The sequence below is a fragment of the Vombatus ursinus genome, unplaced genomic scaffold, assembly GCF_900497805.2.
Source record: "Vombatus ursinus unplaced genomic scaffold, bare-nosed wombat genome assembly UNPS02014874.1, whole genome shotgun sequence".
NCBI lineage: Eukaryota > Metazoa > Chordata > Mammalia > Diprotodontia > Vombatidae > Vombatus > Vombatus ursinus.
In genome coordinates, this window is record NW_020954652.1 from 16,154,315 (window position 1) to 16,169,462 (window position 15,148).

The 15,148-nt window shown below is 36.5% G+C and overlaps 1 protein-coding gene across 1 annotated transcript in view; it reads right to left on the bottom strand.

Annotated features, from left to right (window-relative positions):
• The window catches only part of SYT1 (synaptotagmin 1), a 484,861-nt gene that overhangs the window by 189,905 nt on the left and 279,808 nt on the right, over window positions 1-15,148 (bottom strand). Inside the window, exons 5-6 of the mRNA XM_027842531.1 lie at window positions 11,756-11,923; window positions 5,485-5,652 (exon numbers count right to left, since the gene is read on the bottom strand). Of these exons, the coding sequence (XP_027698332.1) occupies window positions 5,485-5,652; window positions 11,756-11,923 (336 nt within the window). The remainder of the gene's footprint in view (window positions 1-5,484; window positions 5,653-11,755; window positions 11,924-15,148) is intronic.

Below are 15,148 nucleotides of genomic sequence, written 5' to 3' on the forward strand. Positions count from 1 at the left end.
TTTTCTGTGATTAGGCCCCTGCCTTAAATAGGCAAATTGCTATAGTAAAAAATAGAGAAAAGTGCTAGGAGAGGTACTAGCAGAATGTGATAGGAAGGTAGAGAAGACAGAAAATACCTTTGGATGGGGCAATCAAAGAAAACTTCATGGAAAAGGTAGCCTTTGAATGGAGCTTTGAAAGATTCTTTGATTATTTCAATAAGCAGAGTTTGAGGGAGGGAGTTTCAGGGATCATGAGGTCTTAGGTTTAGATCTAGAAGTGAAGAAAGACATATTCCAGGCCAAAAACATGGCATATTGGAGGCAAAAAGACACACCTTATGAGACTAATTTAGCTGGATTAAAGAGTGCTTGAAGAGTAATGATGGGAGAGATCTAGAAAAGTAGGTTGGGAACATTTTATGGGAGGTCTTCAATGCTATATATTGGGTATTAGATTTAACTCTTTTTTCTTTCTATTTTTTTATTTTTAGGCAATTGGGGTTAAGTGACTTGCCCAGGGTCACACAGCTAGTAAGTGTTTGGTCTGAGGCTGGATTTGAACTCAGGTACTCCTGACTTTAGGGCCAGTGCTCTCTCCACTGCACCACCTACCTGCCCCTTAGATTTAACTCTTTTGGCAATGGGAAACAAATGAAAGTTTATTAACAAGAAAGTGACACAATCAGAATCATATCTTAGTTTATTCTGACAGTGGTATATAAAGTAGATTGGAGTAGAGAGAGACTAAAAAGAAGAAGGACCAATTAATGGGCAAATGAAATAGTTTGGGTCCAAGTTAATGAGCATAGGAACACCGTAGTGGGATTGTTAATGTTTGTCCTTTGTTCTTGAAGAGGACCATGACATCAGGAAGGTGATGACATGGCTTGCAAGTAAATTGGATTTAAGTGAGAGAGGGCTGTGCAAAGGCACCAATCTCACTTTCTCCTCCAAAGCCATCTGAGTCTGGATATACAGATATATAGATATAGATGTAGATCAACATCAAGATGTAGATCAGGATGACTGGAGATGCCCCATGGTGATGGGATTAGAAGGCAAAGGAAAGACCCTGTAAACACTGGGTCTTTCCAAGAATAGCCTTGCTAACTAATTAGAAAAAGTATGGATGTCTTCAAGGTTTCCAGACTGATTAAGAGGATGTAATGTTCTCAAGAGATATAGGTAGAATCAAGAGGAGTAGTTATGTCAGATAGTGGACAGAAGGCTCAACTTGGAATCAGAAAAATCTGAGTCTGAATCTTGCCTCAGTTACATACAGGCTGTGTGACCCTTAGCCAGTCCCTTAACCTACTTAGTCTCAGTTTCCTCATCTGTAAAATGAGGATAATAAGAGTGCCCATGTCACAGAGTTGTTGTCCAGATCAAATGAAAGAATATGTATAAAGCACTTTGCAAGCCTTAGAATATAATGTGAATACCATTAATGTTATATGTTTAAAGTGCTTTGCAAACCTGAAAGTGTTAACATATAAATGTTAACTATTATTATTATATATGGAAAGTGTTTTGCAAACTTTAAAGTGCTGTATAAATGCTAGCTATCATTATTTTGCTTTGAAAAGAAGGCAAGACCCTTCTAATTGAATCATAGGGAAGGAGAGGATATAGATGAATTTTAAAATGAACTGGAGAAAAGTTGAGCTTTACTACCACCAGAAAGGCCTAATGCTAGTAAAGTATGAGTCAAATTTGGACTCTGAAGGTGATGGGGCAAGGTGATTAGGTTTAGGAGCTTAGGGGAAATTGAGAAATATTGTGGGAAAAGTAAAAGAGAAACAAACAGAGAAGAATAAAAGGATAGCTTTGATAAAGTAAGGACCCAGCTAACACTAGATAGCATGAAATTATAATGTAAAGAATCAGCATGGCTGTAATCTTTACTCTGTTATCTTCAATAGACTAAGGTAGGGGAGCAGAAAGGACTGAAGGAAAAGGGTCCAGTGCGCCTAGGGATGAGACTGTCTGGGAACGTGCAGCAGACAGTCAAGGAAACATTCAAAGTACTGGCTAGGACATCATTGAAAAGGCAGATCAAGGGGCCAGGTAGGGTAGGGAGGCAAGAGAAAACAAAACTGCCTGATGGTCTGGGAGAATAAGGAGCAGCAAACAAGACAGAGAGGCTCCACGGTTAAGAAGTGTTGATCAGACGAACATTTTGGAATTCATGAACTTGGAAATGGAGAAAATTAGAGAAATCAGCTCCAAGGCATTACCATGCTTTTGAAGGACTAAAATGTACAGTGGGAAAATTTATTAGAAACCAAAAAGTTGATCCAGGTGACTGGAAGATACATCGATGGGAATACTGAAGTCATAGGAGTGTTGTCAAGCATTGTGGTGGACACTGTGACTGTGAATCTAGTGTTGGCAACCATTAATGAAGACACCAGGATGAACAATCCGAATCTCTACCAAATGTTCCTAAACGCTGTGTGCATAAAGAGAACAAAGCAAACGACACCAAGACCTAGAAACCTTCCCATAAGAGCTTTAAAAACAATAACAACATTAAGAAAAAAACCCAAACACTTCTTTTTAAGAGAGGCAGTTTTGGTAGAGTGGATAGAAAGCCGCTCTCAAAGTCAGAAAGACCGCCCTTCCAATTCTACCTTTGACACATACTGGAGGTGTGGCCCTGGTTAAGTCACTTAACCTGTCAATGTTCAGGACAGCTCTCTGTGACTAAGTTGAAGAGAAAGTGCCAACCTGTGTTGATAAAGGGAGTTTCCTCACCCAGAGTTCTCTTGTACAAATGAAATCACAAGTCCAGTCTCCATTCCAATCCCTAACAAACTCTACAAGCCCCAGACCCAGCTTTCCTGGACTACTTTTCAGCTCTCCTGGTTCAGGGGCTTGCACCGTGCTAGCCAGTGACTAGAGGTTACAAAAAGAAGCATGACCCTTGGTTCCCTGATCATGAAGAGATTATTGTACAGTTAAACACTTGAAGAAAAATGGAAAAATTCAAACGTCTGAATGCTTGTCTGTTTGATGTTCACATCTAGACATGTGGAAACATCCTGAATAAGTGACTCATTATTTCTCTTTGCATCCAGACATTTGGCTCCTTGTTGCTAGAAAAGGACTTAGTCATAATAAATTAAGCACTACATTTATATTAACAAATAAATTAATATAGATAAAAAAGTTTCTGTTCTGTGTCAGTACATGTAAGTAGGGAATCCATACATGTGTCTACACAATATACATACACATAATACAGCATACACACGTAGGTATGGGCATACATGCATGGCATATGTATGTATGCACATGTACACAAATGTATATGCATGTGTGTGTATATATATACACACCTACATTTGTGTAAGCATCTACGTACATGTACAGAAGTACATGTGCGTGTGTGTTGGCTTGCACCTATAAATGCACTCGCTATATGCACTAAATAATTGGCCAGTTTTGACTAACCTCATTGGTTAAGTTAGTTGATTTAAAAAGAAAAGTAAAAAACACCCATTTTGGAATGACTTGAATTTTTTCCTTAAATTGATGACATTTTATTTAGACCTCAAAAAATAAGAGAAAGGCAACATGGTACAGTAAACAGAGAGCCAGCCTCAGAGTTCAGAAGATCTGGATTCAGTTCTTGGCTCTGATGGGACTGACTGTGTGACCTTGGGTAAGTTGCTTGACTTCTCAGTACTGTAGGCCAGTGGTATCAAACTCAGAAAGAAAGGGAGCCACTAAACCATAGAGAAGGACTCCTGCGAACCACTTTGTTGTTGCTCAGTTGTTTCAGTCACGTCCAACTCTTTGTGACCCCATTTGGGGCTTTCTTGGCAAAGATACTTGAATGGTTTGCAATTTCCTTCTCCAGCTCATTTTACAGATGAGGAAACTGAGGCAAACAGGGTTAAGTGACTTGCCCAGGGTCACACAGCTAGGAAGTGTCTGAGGCTGTATTTGAACTCAGAAAGATGAGTTTTCCTGACTCCAGGCCCAGTATTCTATCCATTGCACCACCTAGCTGTGCACACATTAACTTAGAAAACCACCTATTAATATTATTTAAGGTTTGTGTTTTTATTTATTTTGTTGAAGATTTCCCAATTATATTTTGATCTGCATCAGGCAGCACTCTGAAGCATTATGTGGGCTCTGTGACTGACCCTTCTGCTCTAGGCAACCCTCTCAGACTCTCAGTTGCAGAGAAGGTGCTGACTTGGATAGGCATCGGGAGTTTCCTTGTCTGAAAATTCCCTATATTAGTGAAATCATAGGTCCTGTCTTTATCCCCTGTCCTATAAGAAAGAAAAAAATCCTACCGGGATGAACACTAAAAACAAAATGACAATAACGATATAGAAACAATTATGAACAACCTGACCTTTTTCACTGAAATATATTCAGCCTTGGCACAACTGAAAATCCTGGTTAGTGACCGTGCTGACTGGAGGCGTTATGAGGTACTCAACAAGAACAGACGCCATTTTTCTGAGGGCTCTGAGGAGATGCGTTGGATAAAGAGATGTCAGGGAAGGTTTGAATCCCTTCTCTGCCAGGCTACTTTGGTCCTTTTCTCACCAAATGGTGATTTGTACTTTTAGAATATTCACAACTGAGCTAGTTTATAATCTGGAAGACCAGAAATAGAGGTAATTTGAGAATACTGGTGCTGTGATGGTAGCAGTCTGGCTGGAAATGGGACAGCCTTAGTAATTCAGTGAGTCAAACAGCTGTTTAGACTGTTCCCTTTGGGCTGCCGAGACAGACTCCAACACGTCCATGCTGTGCTATGTCATGCCGTGCAGGCAAAGTATAATCAAATAGAATCGATTCTGGTATAGTTTAAATGCAATGAAAATATTGAACTTCCCATTTTAAATAGCTAAAAAACAATGCACTGTACTATTAAAGTGAAGGGGGAAAACTCCGTGAAAAGCACTGTCAAAAGAGGAGCCATTAAAAAAAAATGGATTAAAGTCTCAGCCTTTGTGAATTCCATCTAATGTTTCACCCATCATGCTCAGCCTGTCTTTAGGAGGAACAATAAATTGTCTTCTAGCAAGAGAAATAATTATGGAAAACATGCCGTTTTTCTTCCTCCTGTTAGATAGGTAATCCAGAGTAGAAAATATCAGAATGACTATAGAAGAAGTAAGGAGACATCATATTTTTTTGCTGTCCTTTTGAGGACAAAAGATTTTTGTAGCCCCTTTGGGACATATTCATAAGAGTATTTTTGTGTCAAATGAAAGTGAACGTGGGAATTGTTTATAGATGCGATGCATCAATCTCTTCATTTTCTTTTATGGATTACTGGCAAAGCCTATATGCTTTTTAGGAGACTGTCAATTTCTTGGATTCTATATTTGACTGCATTTGATCAGTAGCCCAGAATCTTGCATAACCTTGGTCAACAGCATCTTTCTCTATGTAATTAATTAATAAATAAGCATAGAGGACAATAGGAGAGATTAGCATAAAACAAGAAAATAGCAATGATTTTCTTACCTCTTCCTTTTCAGCACTTTGCAAATCCCTCCATTCTTCAGTTACATGGCCAAAGTCCACTGTATTCATGGCTACTTTAAACTCTCCAATGATATCATGCTTGGAGAAACGGTCAAAATCATAGACTGCCATCACCAGAGTTTTTCCTCCTAATTCCGAGTAGGGCACCTAGATTAACAAAAAATAAATAAATAAATAAAATAGAGAGAGATGAAAGGTCTGGCTCAGAAAATAGAGAACAACTTGCTATAATGCAAATTAGTTTACAGTACTTAGCTTTTAATAGCCATGTTTTTAATAAGCAGCACTAGAAGAAAATTATGGTGGTGGTGTTTTCTTTTTTTTTTTAATTGAGTCACTTGACTTTACTTTCTGAGACTTGAATTATTCAGGGGAAAATGAGGCTACAACACTCATTTATCTCTTTGCCTCAGAGATTCAGTAGCTTGTTAACAATCTTAATAAGAACAATAATTCCTGCATGGCCACACTATCAAAACTGAGAAGATGCATGCGTCTCTTCAAGAAAAACACACAAAGCAAGTCAATTGCATAGGCTACTGTTAGAATTCGTTTCCTTGTAGTAAAGATTTCTTGCTAAAATGAGTCAGCTGCTTAAAATGAGTAACTTATTCATAAGAGTAGCTTACACATTTTGAAAGGTCCATGAATTCTTTTAAACAACTGCAATACCATAGCCTAGGAGCCTCACTTGATCCCTACAGTCATTAGTATTCTCTCCCTCCTGAAATAACTTTGTATTCACTTTTCTTCTTTTATATATTATAACTACCTCCCTTTCTCCTAATGAAAGAATATTTGTTTTTGCTTGCTTTTTGAATCCTTAGCACCTGTCAGAGTGTCAGTACTCAATGGACACAAAAATGTTCCACTAAATTTAATTAATAAATAAGTCTCTAGACAATTGGATGATTGAAATGCACCTCCCAAGTTGTCTTATCCTCTTTAAGTCATTTGCTTATTAGTAAGTTTTTAACTGAGAAATGATTATTTACAATATTATTATTATATAATATTTCTCAGGCGTGACACACCTAAAAAATGTGTGGTTAGGAGAATGCTAAATCCTGTTAAATCCCCCAGCTGTTCAAATGTTCCCAGGATAAATGTGCTGGGTTGGGATATTTATTAATGGCATTTTTTAGAATTCAGGAAAAGTAATGTAAATTAGTTAAGTTACACTCTAGTAGCTGGCTAGAAAGAGTTAATTAAGAAATTATTCAGACTTGTGTTGAAGGCTTAGTTGATTTTAATATACTTCCTACCATATTTGTGGTAAAAAATGGTTATCTTATGGTCCAGTTAAAATTCCTCAATTACTTACATATCATAAATGGAAATAAGAGGTAAGATATTTTGCTATATTATCAAATAAGTGTTTCAATTCCTTAAAATGTTTATAATTTAAAAAATTTATTTGGTATTGCTTATTTCATAAAGAAGCTATCACCTTGAACTTCAAATTTTCATTGCATACTTCAAAAAATTACAGGAAAGCTCTCCTGATCCCCTTTAATGCCTGTGCCTTCTCTCTGTAGATTATCTTAAATTTCTCCTATAATACTAGAACTTGTTTGTACATAGTTGTTTGAATGTTTTCTCCCCCATTAGACTGAGCTTCTTGAGGGCATGTAAGATGCAAATAATCAATAATAAACATTTGTTAAATACCTACTATGTGTCAGACAATGTACTAAGCATAGAAGATACAAAAAGAGGCAAAAGAGTCAGTCCCTGCCCTGGAGAAGCTTACAATCAAATAGAGGAGCTTACAATTTATCTATATTATCTAACATCTTTCCAATTAAGATAATACATTCAAAAAATTAAGAATATTTTAACCTTAAATCAGGTTTATAGTTTTTATTTTTCTGCCTTTTTATTTTCATGCCTGTTTTATAACCTTCAAAATTTTCCCCGAGCTTTTCCTATGGATGATTAAAAAGGGAAGGCATGTTAATATAGATTCAGGATTGGCAGGTCATTTGTTTCTCCCATTTAAAAAGATTTAGTACATCTAAGTTAATGGTCATTTCATCAGTAGTCACCAACCTTCCCTCCTTCAACATTCCCTCTGTCTATTCCCACCCCCTTCTGCCCCACACCCTACCCTATCCTCCAAGCAAACTTTAGCTAAATCTGAAGCTCAGGGGTGAAGTATTTATGGTAGGATGTTAATTAGCCATTTAAAAAATTTTATAAGTATTCTTAATGCATTACCTTGAAAGTGTTAATCTGTATATGAGGGAATAAAGACTGAACCTATGAACTTTAATGACTTTTACGAACTCCAAGGAGAGAAAACTCCCTCCCTCAATGCAGTTAGCACCTGCTGTGTAACTTTAAGCCTTAGAGTTGCCTTGCCCAGGGTCATATGGGCCATATATGTAAAATCTAGCTCTTCCTGTCTTCAAGGTCAGATCCCTATTCATTACACCACATTGCCTCTTTTAATTGTGCATATATAAACTACAACATATATTAACTTTTGGTAAACCTGATGGTTTAATTTCTCTGAATCTATCTCTTTTGCTCTTTTTGAGTAATACCAAAAAAATGGATTGAAAAGTACAAAATTTAGACAATCAACAAGTTACTTTTACATTTCCCCCAAACCTTTTTATTACATTTTACATTGGGTTGACTAATTAAAAATAAAACTGAATTGAACTAAATCAATCAGGTTTTCTGCCACTGTGTAGAGTAGGGCTGACCTTATATATATATATATATATATATATGTATATATATATATATATATATACGTGGATTAGGTGATTTACCTATATGATGTAATTTGCAAGGCAGCACAAATCCTTTACCTGACCCCAAATAATAGTTTTCTTATTGTTCTGTCACAAGCCCTGAAATTTTCACCATCTGAGCCCTGCCTTTTAGTTTAAAGTATTGCCTTGAGAAAGTTCCTAATAAAATGAGTATATGGCTGGGGTGGGTTAATTTATTAAATAGTTGACCCTCACCGATTTAAAAAAAAACTCAAAAATAAGTTTCTAAGATAACAGATGAATTATACATAAAATGCAATGATTTTGTTGGTAGTTGATATTTTGAATGCATGGTAACACAGTTGATCAACTATAATTATTAGCAGCTTAAATTCTTGAAAGCTAACAACAAGGGATTCCTTGAAAAAAAAAAGGTGACCAGAAAGAGGGGAACAAATTTAGAGAGAGCTTTATTCACACCACATAGCTACCATCAAGTGAACTTTCCTGTCATAGCACAGAAGCTGAGAGGGAGTGAGAGCACAGGAGCATGACGGGAGGTGAGAAATCAAGCATATGGGTACAGCTAAGACTGCATTCGTATTAGATGCTGCCCATTCCTTATTCCTCACATCCCACCTCCCAGTAAAAGAAAAAAGAAATAGAGTGAGTCTAGATTGATGTTTATCAGCATTGATAATTCCTCTGATTCTGGCAATCTGACCTCCTTCTCTCCTCATTTCTCAGTTGTATTGGAAAGGTTATTATGTGAGTATGAATGCAGACTATGAATGATTCCCCAGTCAGGAAACAAATGAGACTTTTTACTTGGGGGCACTCTATGCCTCCAATGCCTGGGATTCCATTCCTGAATTCAGACTTAAGGACTAGTTGTCATGGGGATGATGTGTTCTTGCCTTGTGTTCCTATGAGAGTGGGGAACCCTGGGATGTCTTACTACTAGCTTGTCAGGTTAATAAGCATTTATTAAGTACCTACAATGTGCCAGACACTGTGCTAAGAGCTGAGGATGTGAAATGTGAAGAAAGGCGAAAGACAGTCCCTGCTTTCAAGGAGCTCATAACCTGTGTTTATCTGTGGATTGTGGGAGGAAGCAGGAGTCTGATATGGTCAAATTGCTAGGACTGGTGGTCATTGTTGACAAATGCCCCCATTGCTCTACCCCTAGCTAGAATAAATAGACATTGGTTTGACTCTCTTTGTTTCTACTATAAAAGTACCCTAATTAATTGTTTCTTCTAGCTCCATAGACACCAGATTAAAAATATGCTTTTGGGTTTTAAATGCAAATATCCTTCTAAAGTTTGTGAATAAAACATTTCAGGTTGCTATCTAGGTTTTAGGATACTATAGTATTTAAAGGTGTGCTAGAGCCAACTCAAACTGGGTCTCGAGCCGATTGTTAAACTTTCAGTGTGGGCATTTATCACTCTGTGTTTCTTGAACTGAACCTTAAAATGATGATCACGGCTGACCAACCTTATCATGTTATAAAATAAGGCATGAAAATAAGTGAAGATAGCATCATGGTTGGCCAGATAAAACCACACACTAACTTACGCATATTTATTTATTAGAAACAAAATGGCCATATGGTGACTTTGAGGGGAAGACAGTAGCAACTGAAGGGACTAGGAAATAATTCATGTAGAAAGCAGTAGTACTCCAACTAATCATAGAAGGAAACTAGGCATTCTAAGATTTAAAAATGAGGAGGGGGTACATACCAGGAGTGGGAGATAGTCAGGGCAAAGTCAACTGGAAGTAGAATGTCATGTTAGGCCCCCTCTTCAACTGCCTTATATGTAAATTGGGGATCTTTCATGAGGTTGTCATGAAGATCAAATGAAATAATCTATGTTAAAGTGCTTTTCAAACTTTAAAGCATTTTATGTATATACACACACATATGTATGTGTGTATATGATATATATGTGCATATATGCATATGCTATATACACACATACATGAAGGTAATGGCAAATCACTCTAATATCTTTGCCAAGAAAACACATGGACAGTATTAGGGTACTATGGTCTGTGGGGTCATGAAGAGTTTGACATGAGTGAAAAATTGAACCACAACTATCTATCTACCTATTATATATGTCTATGTAGGTCTATGTATATATGTCTATATATATATGCTATTACTATTAATTATTATGTTCTCCCAGGAATAAAAGGGTACAACTAGAATGTTTTTGATATTGTAAGTAATTTATTTTTATTACTTTAATTTGTTAAGAAATTATTTTTATTTTATTATTATTGATTTTATATTCATTATTGACATTATCATTTTATTATTAATTTAATATTAATAAATAAATTTATTTATTTGTAATATTTCCTCTTTTTTTCTGGTTTTGTGGAATTTCAACACTATGACTAGGTTTGTATAAAAGAAATATTCCCATTTAATTCTCTCAATTACTACTTATATGGATCTAGAAGAAGTGCTAATTAAAGACAGAGTATGAACCTCTTTAATTGACTAATAATCAGGAGACTGTTTGCTTTGAAAACTCTTGGGGAACTGAAAAAAACATTTTGAAACAAGACTGGAAGTGAGGTTTGGGACACTGCCACCTACACCCATCTATCTTCTACTAAAATGTTTGCCATCCTGCTGACCTATGTAGGATATGAACTAAATTGATAGGGAGAGATGCTTTTCAATACATAGACATTTCATTTCTCAGAAATTTATTGCTTCCAGTCATGGATTTAAAAAAAACAAAATATTCTCACATAAAAGAGTCCACTAAAGACTATCCTCAAGGTGATAATTTTATGAATGGTTTCAAGCTAAAATCCCCAAAACTTATATATGCAGCTATGGCCCGCAGGGGTGGGGAACCTGTGACCTCGAGGCCACATGTGGTCCTCACCAAGGACTCCTGGTTCCCCACCCCTGTTGGTCTTCAGGGAGATCACTCTTGCTGAGTTATTGTAGAGGTCAAAATTTCCTCTAGTTCTTTCTGTGAAGGGAAACTGTCACGCAAAGATGGAACACACCAAAGGAAAGGCCAAAAATAACAGGAGGAGATTAGATTCCAGAAAAAACCAAAATATTAAGATAATTCTTGATAGTAAGTTAAGTTATGTGGTTTTATTCAGCAATGTTGTGCACACACACAGGACTTCCAAAGGACATGTTATGTGTTTATTCCACTTACAATTCAGAAATAAACTAAATTTTACATGTACCCTGTGAGTCAGTTTTTTTTTTTTTTTTTTTTGGTAAACGATTATAAACGTATTATTTTAAGACACATGAAATCCATATTAAAATAATTGGGTGTCTGACCCTTACAGAGAATACCCTCCCCTTAAGTCACTGGATCAAAATAAAGACTTAGGAAAATTTTTATACGAAAAAGAAAACTATGGGGACCTGGGGTCATAAATTGTGTATCAGAAATTTTGTGAAGTTAGATGAACTGTTAGAATCCACACGCAACTAAAGAAAATAATGATGACATTATTCAAAAAAATACCTTGAAAGTAAACTGCTCATTGAAGACAGGGTTAAGAGTCTTTCTGTGGACTTTTGTCTCAAATTTCTTCTTTTTATCAGGCAGCAAGAACACTTTCACGTAGGGATCTGATGTACCACCCATATCTAAGGCAGGAAGCTCTGCTGCTTGGATGATACCTACCAAGAGCTAAGAGGAAAGAGGAAAAACAAAACCCAAACATCAGGTAAAATCATTAAATAGCTATTTTTTGGGGGAGGGGGCATTGACTTATTTACACATGCACCATTTCCAGCATTTCTCCCCCTTTCACTTTTTAATTTTTTGCTTTTTAATAAACTTCCATCCCTGTAGGAACCTGAATCACAGAAGGCAAATGAAGGGATGCTGAACCAATTATGGCAGATGCAGGCTCTAGGAAGCCTGGTTTTAAGCACAAAAGAGGCTTTTAAAGGGCTGCTGATTACAGTTAAATATGGAATTCATATTTGCAAAAGGGTTGCAATCAAATAACTTTCCAGTTGCTAAAAGCCCTTGTGCATTATTTTTCTTTGAAGGGCATGATTTGTAGATGGAAATACATTGTTAAACAATCATACATCTATAATTATAACTAAGCAGTTTCTATTCTAAAGCAGCCCCCTTCAACCAGTTAAATATAAATTTCTTAGAAAATAGGGAGCATTTTGGATGAGAAAATTAGATCATTCAGTCTCCTTCACACTTGACCTTCACTTTGGGACAAATATCTGGCAATGATTCATTTTAGTTATAGCCTAATTAATATTATCTTTTTGATAGATGAAGACTAAATCAGAGAGGAAACATGGTTGTGTGAAAGCCATCAGAAGATGTGGACTTGCATCTTAGGTGTATCATAAATTAGCTATGGGACTATGACCAGTCATATTACTCATCTGAGGTGCTTTCTTCCTCATCTATAAAAGGACAGGGTGGGCTAGATCAGGCAGTTCTTGATCTTTATTTGTGTTATGACCCCTTTGACAATCTGGTGAAGCCTATAGACACCTCAGAAAACTTTTTTTTTGAAGGATGTAAAATAAAATGCCTGGGATCAGTAAGAAAACCAAGTATATTGAAATGCAGCCATCAAAATATTAAAAGAAGTTCACAGACAGGTTAAGAAACCCTGGAGACGATTTCTAAAATTTCTTCCTGTTCTAACACTCACACATCATACCACGATGCTATGATTTTAGTTTTGCATAGCAAAATGAAAACTGATGTGTTTTCTAATGTCAAAATGACAAAGATTATGTTTTTAACCAAATACACAAATAATCTCTGTGTTCATCTTCAAGTTTGTTTCTCCATTAATGGATGTCTTCCTGCTTGTTTACTGGCTTATTGGTCATTGTTCTTGCATGGGAAGAGAGATCTAAAACCCAGCCATAGCTAGGCCATTGTAGTTGTCATACCACCAAAGGTTCTGGGGACAGACTACTGAGCGATCCCCCATGTATTAGCCTAGGAATGTAAAAGTTCACAAATAAAACTATAGGGTCTTGATCTACTACAGAGCTTTACTCATTCAAGAGTAAAAAATGGATCCAGGAGTTTTAGCTAATTGAGTAAAAAAAGAAATTCACTAAAAAACCCAGGCCAACCCATTCTGTACACAACTGAACCACTCTGCTCTTAAGTGTGATGTGGTCAGCATGACTCAACTGCAATCCCAGCCTGATGCTTTCAATGGTAATGGGCTTTCTGGTTTATTGCTTTCATTGCCTTTTGCAACATCAGCATACTATTTTAAAGATTTAGATAGGAAAGGAGATGCTGTAAGATAGCCAAACAATACAGGCAAGTTGGCCTGAGATTTTTAAATGTGCACCAGGAAAACATCAAAAAATCCACCTCTTTGCATACTGTTCTGCAGTATTTTGTATCCACTGTTTAGCTAACAATTTGCACAATCAGGAAGTCATTTGCTTCACAAATCAAACCCATTTTTCACTTCTGAGAAATCAAACCTGCAATATTGTTGTAAAGGGAGCACTGATTATTTCTAATTATAAAACTGTTGGAAAATTCTGGTTTGAAAATGTAAAGTTACCCATTTCCTTCTTTCTCAGACTCTCGTCCAAGAAAGTATTGTCACCGATTTTCTTGTTGGCAAAATATTAAGTGAGCTCCCCAATGGCATTCTAATGGGGCCCACTATTTCTGCTAAGGAAGGATGTACATTTTTGTTATTAGAATGCAGGCTTAGGTTTTTCAGTGTTTTTTAGATTCTTTTCTTCCTACTGAGTATCAATCATTCATTTAACAAATTGAATTGCAGAAAACCTTGTGTATAATGCCAAAAATTTTATCAGGTAGAATCTCAAATTGTGTCCATATTCTGATTCTCATTCTCTTTCTCCCCTCCTTCCCTCTCTCTTCATCTCTTTCTCCTTCCCTTTCTTCTCTCTTTCCTCCTCCTATAATCTATCTATCTATCTACCTACCTACCTACCTACCTAGCTATCTATTACAATAGGAGATGTATTCTCACCAGAGTGGGAACACAGAACATCAGAACACTTTATTCTCTTATGAATATAGCTCTTTAAAAAGCTACTTATAACCTAATGCAAATCCATCTAGAAGAAGTAACCAAACTAAGAATAATTAATATGAAACAGTAATTTTTATTTCTATTAGAAAATGCAAAATTAGAATCATATAGGTTTCTTATACATTTTGATTTTTCTAGTGAAGTGATGGTCAGGTGCAAGCCAACCCACAATGTAGCAAGTAATATTGTTGATACCTTTACTATCTTCCTCAATACTTCTCTCTCTGTAGCTCATTTCCCCTCAACCTGACTTCACACTGTAAGGGGGAGGTTTACCCAGAGGATGGCCAGTGGCTATAGTAATAATGCTGTCTGTATATTAGGTGTAATCCCTGTGGCTGACTATTCCTTCTAACTCATGAACCCACACTGGTATATTTCCCATTAATAAATCAGCTACTAATACTCAATTAACATTAATCAAAATATTTACTGAAAAAATGCACATCGAAGGGCAGCTAGGTGGCACATAGATAGAGCACCAGCTCTGGAGTCAGGAAGACCTGAATTCAAATCCAGACTCAGATATTTGAAACTTACTAGCTGTGTGACTCTGGACAAGTCACTTAACCCTAATTGCCTCGCCAAAAAAATGCACACCGAACACATAATATTTACTTAATATTATGCCCATATACTTGAATCACATCTTGCTAATACTCCCAGTAAGTGTCCATGGGCAGAATGGGTACACACTTCAAGTTCCAGGGTACGAAGGCTAAAGTGTAGGAAATATGGCCAGTGCAACTCACAATCCTCTGTCTCCAAAAGTTTCTTGATGGGCATAGCTTATACATTGAATACATACTACTTTTGCTAAGCTAAGATGAACC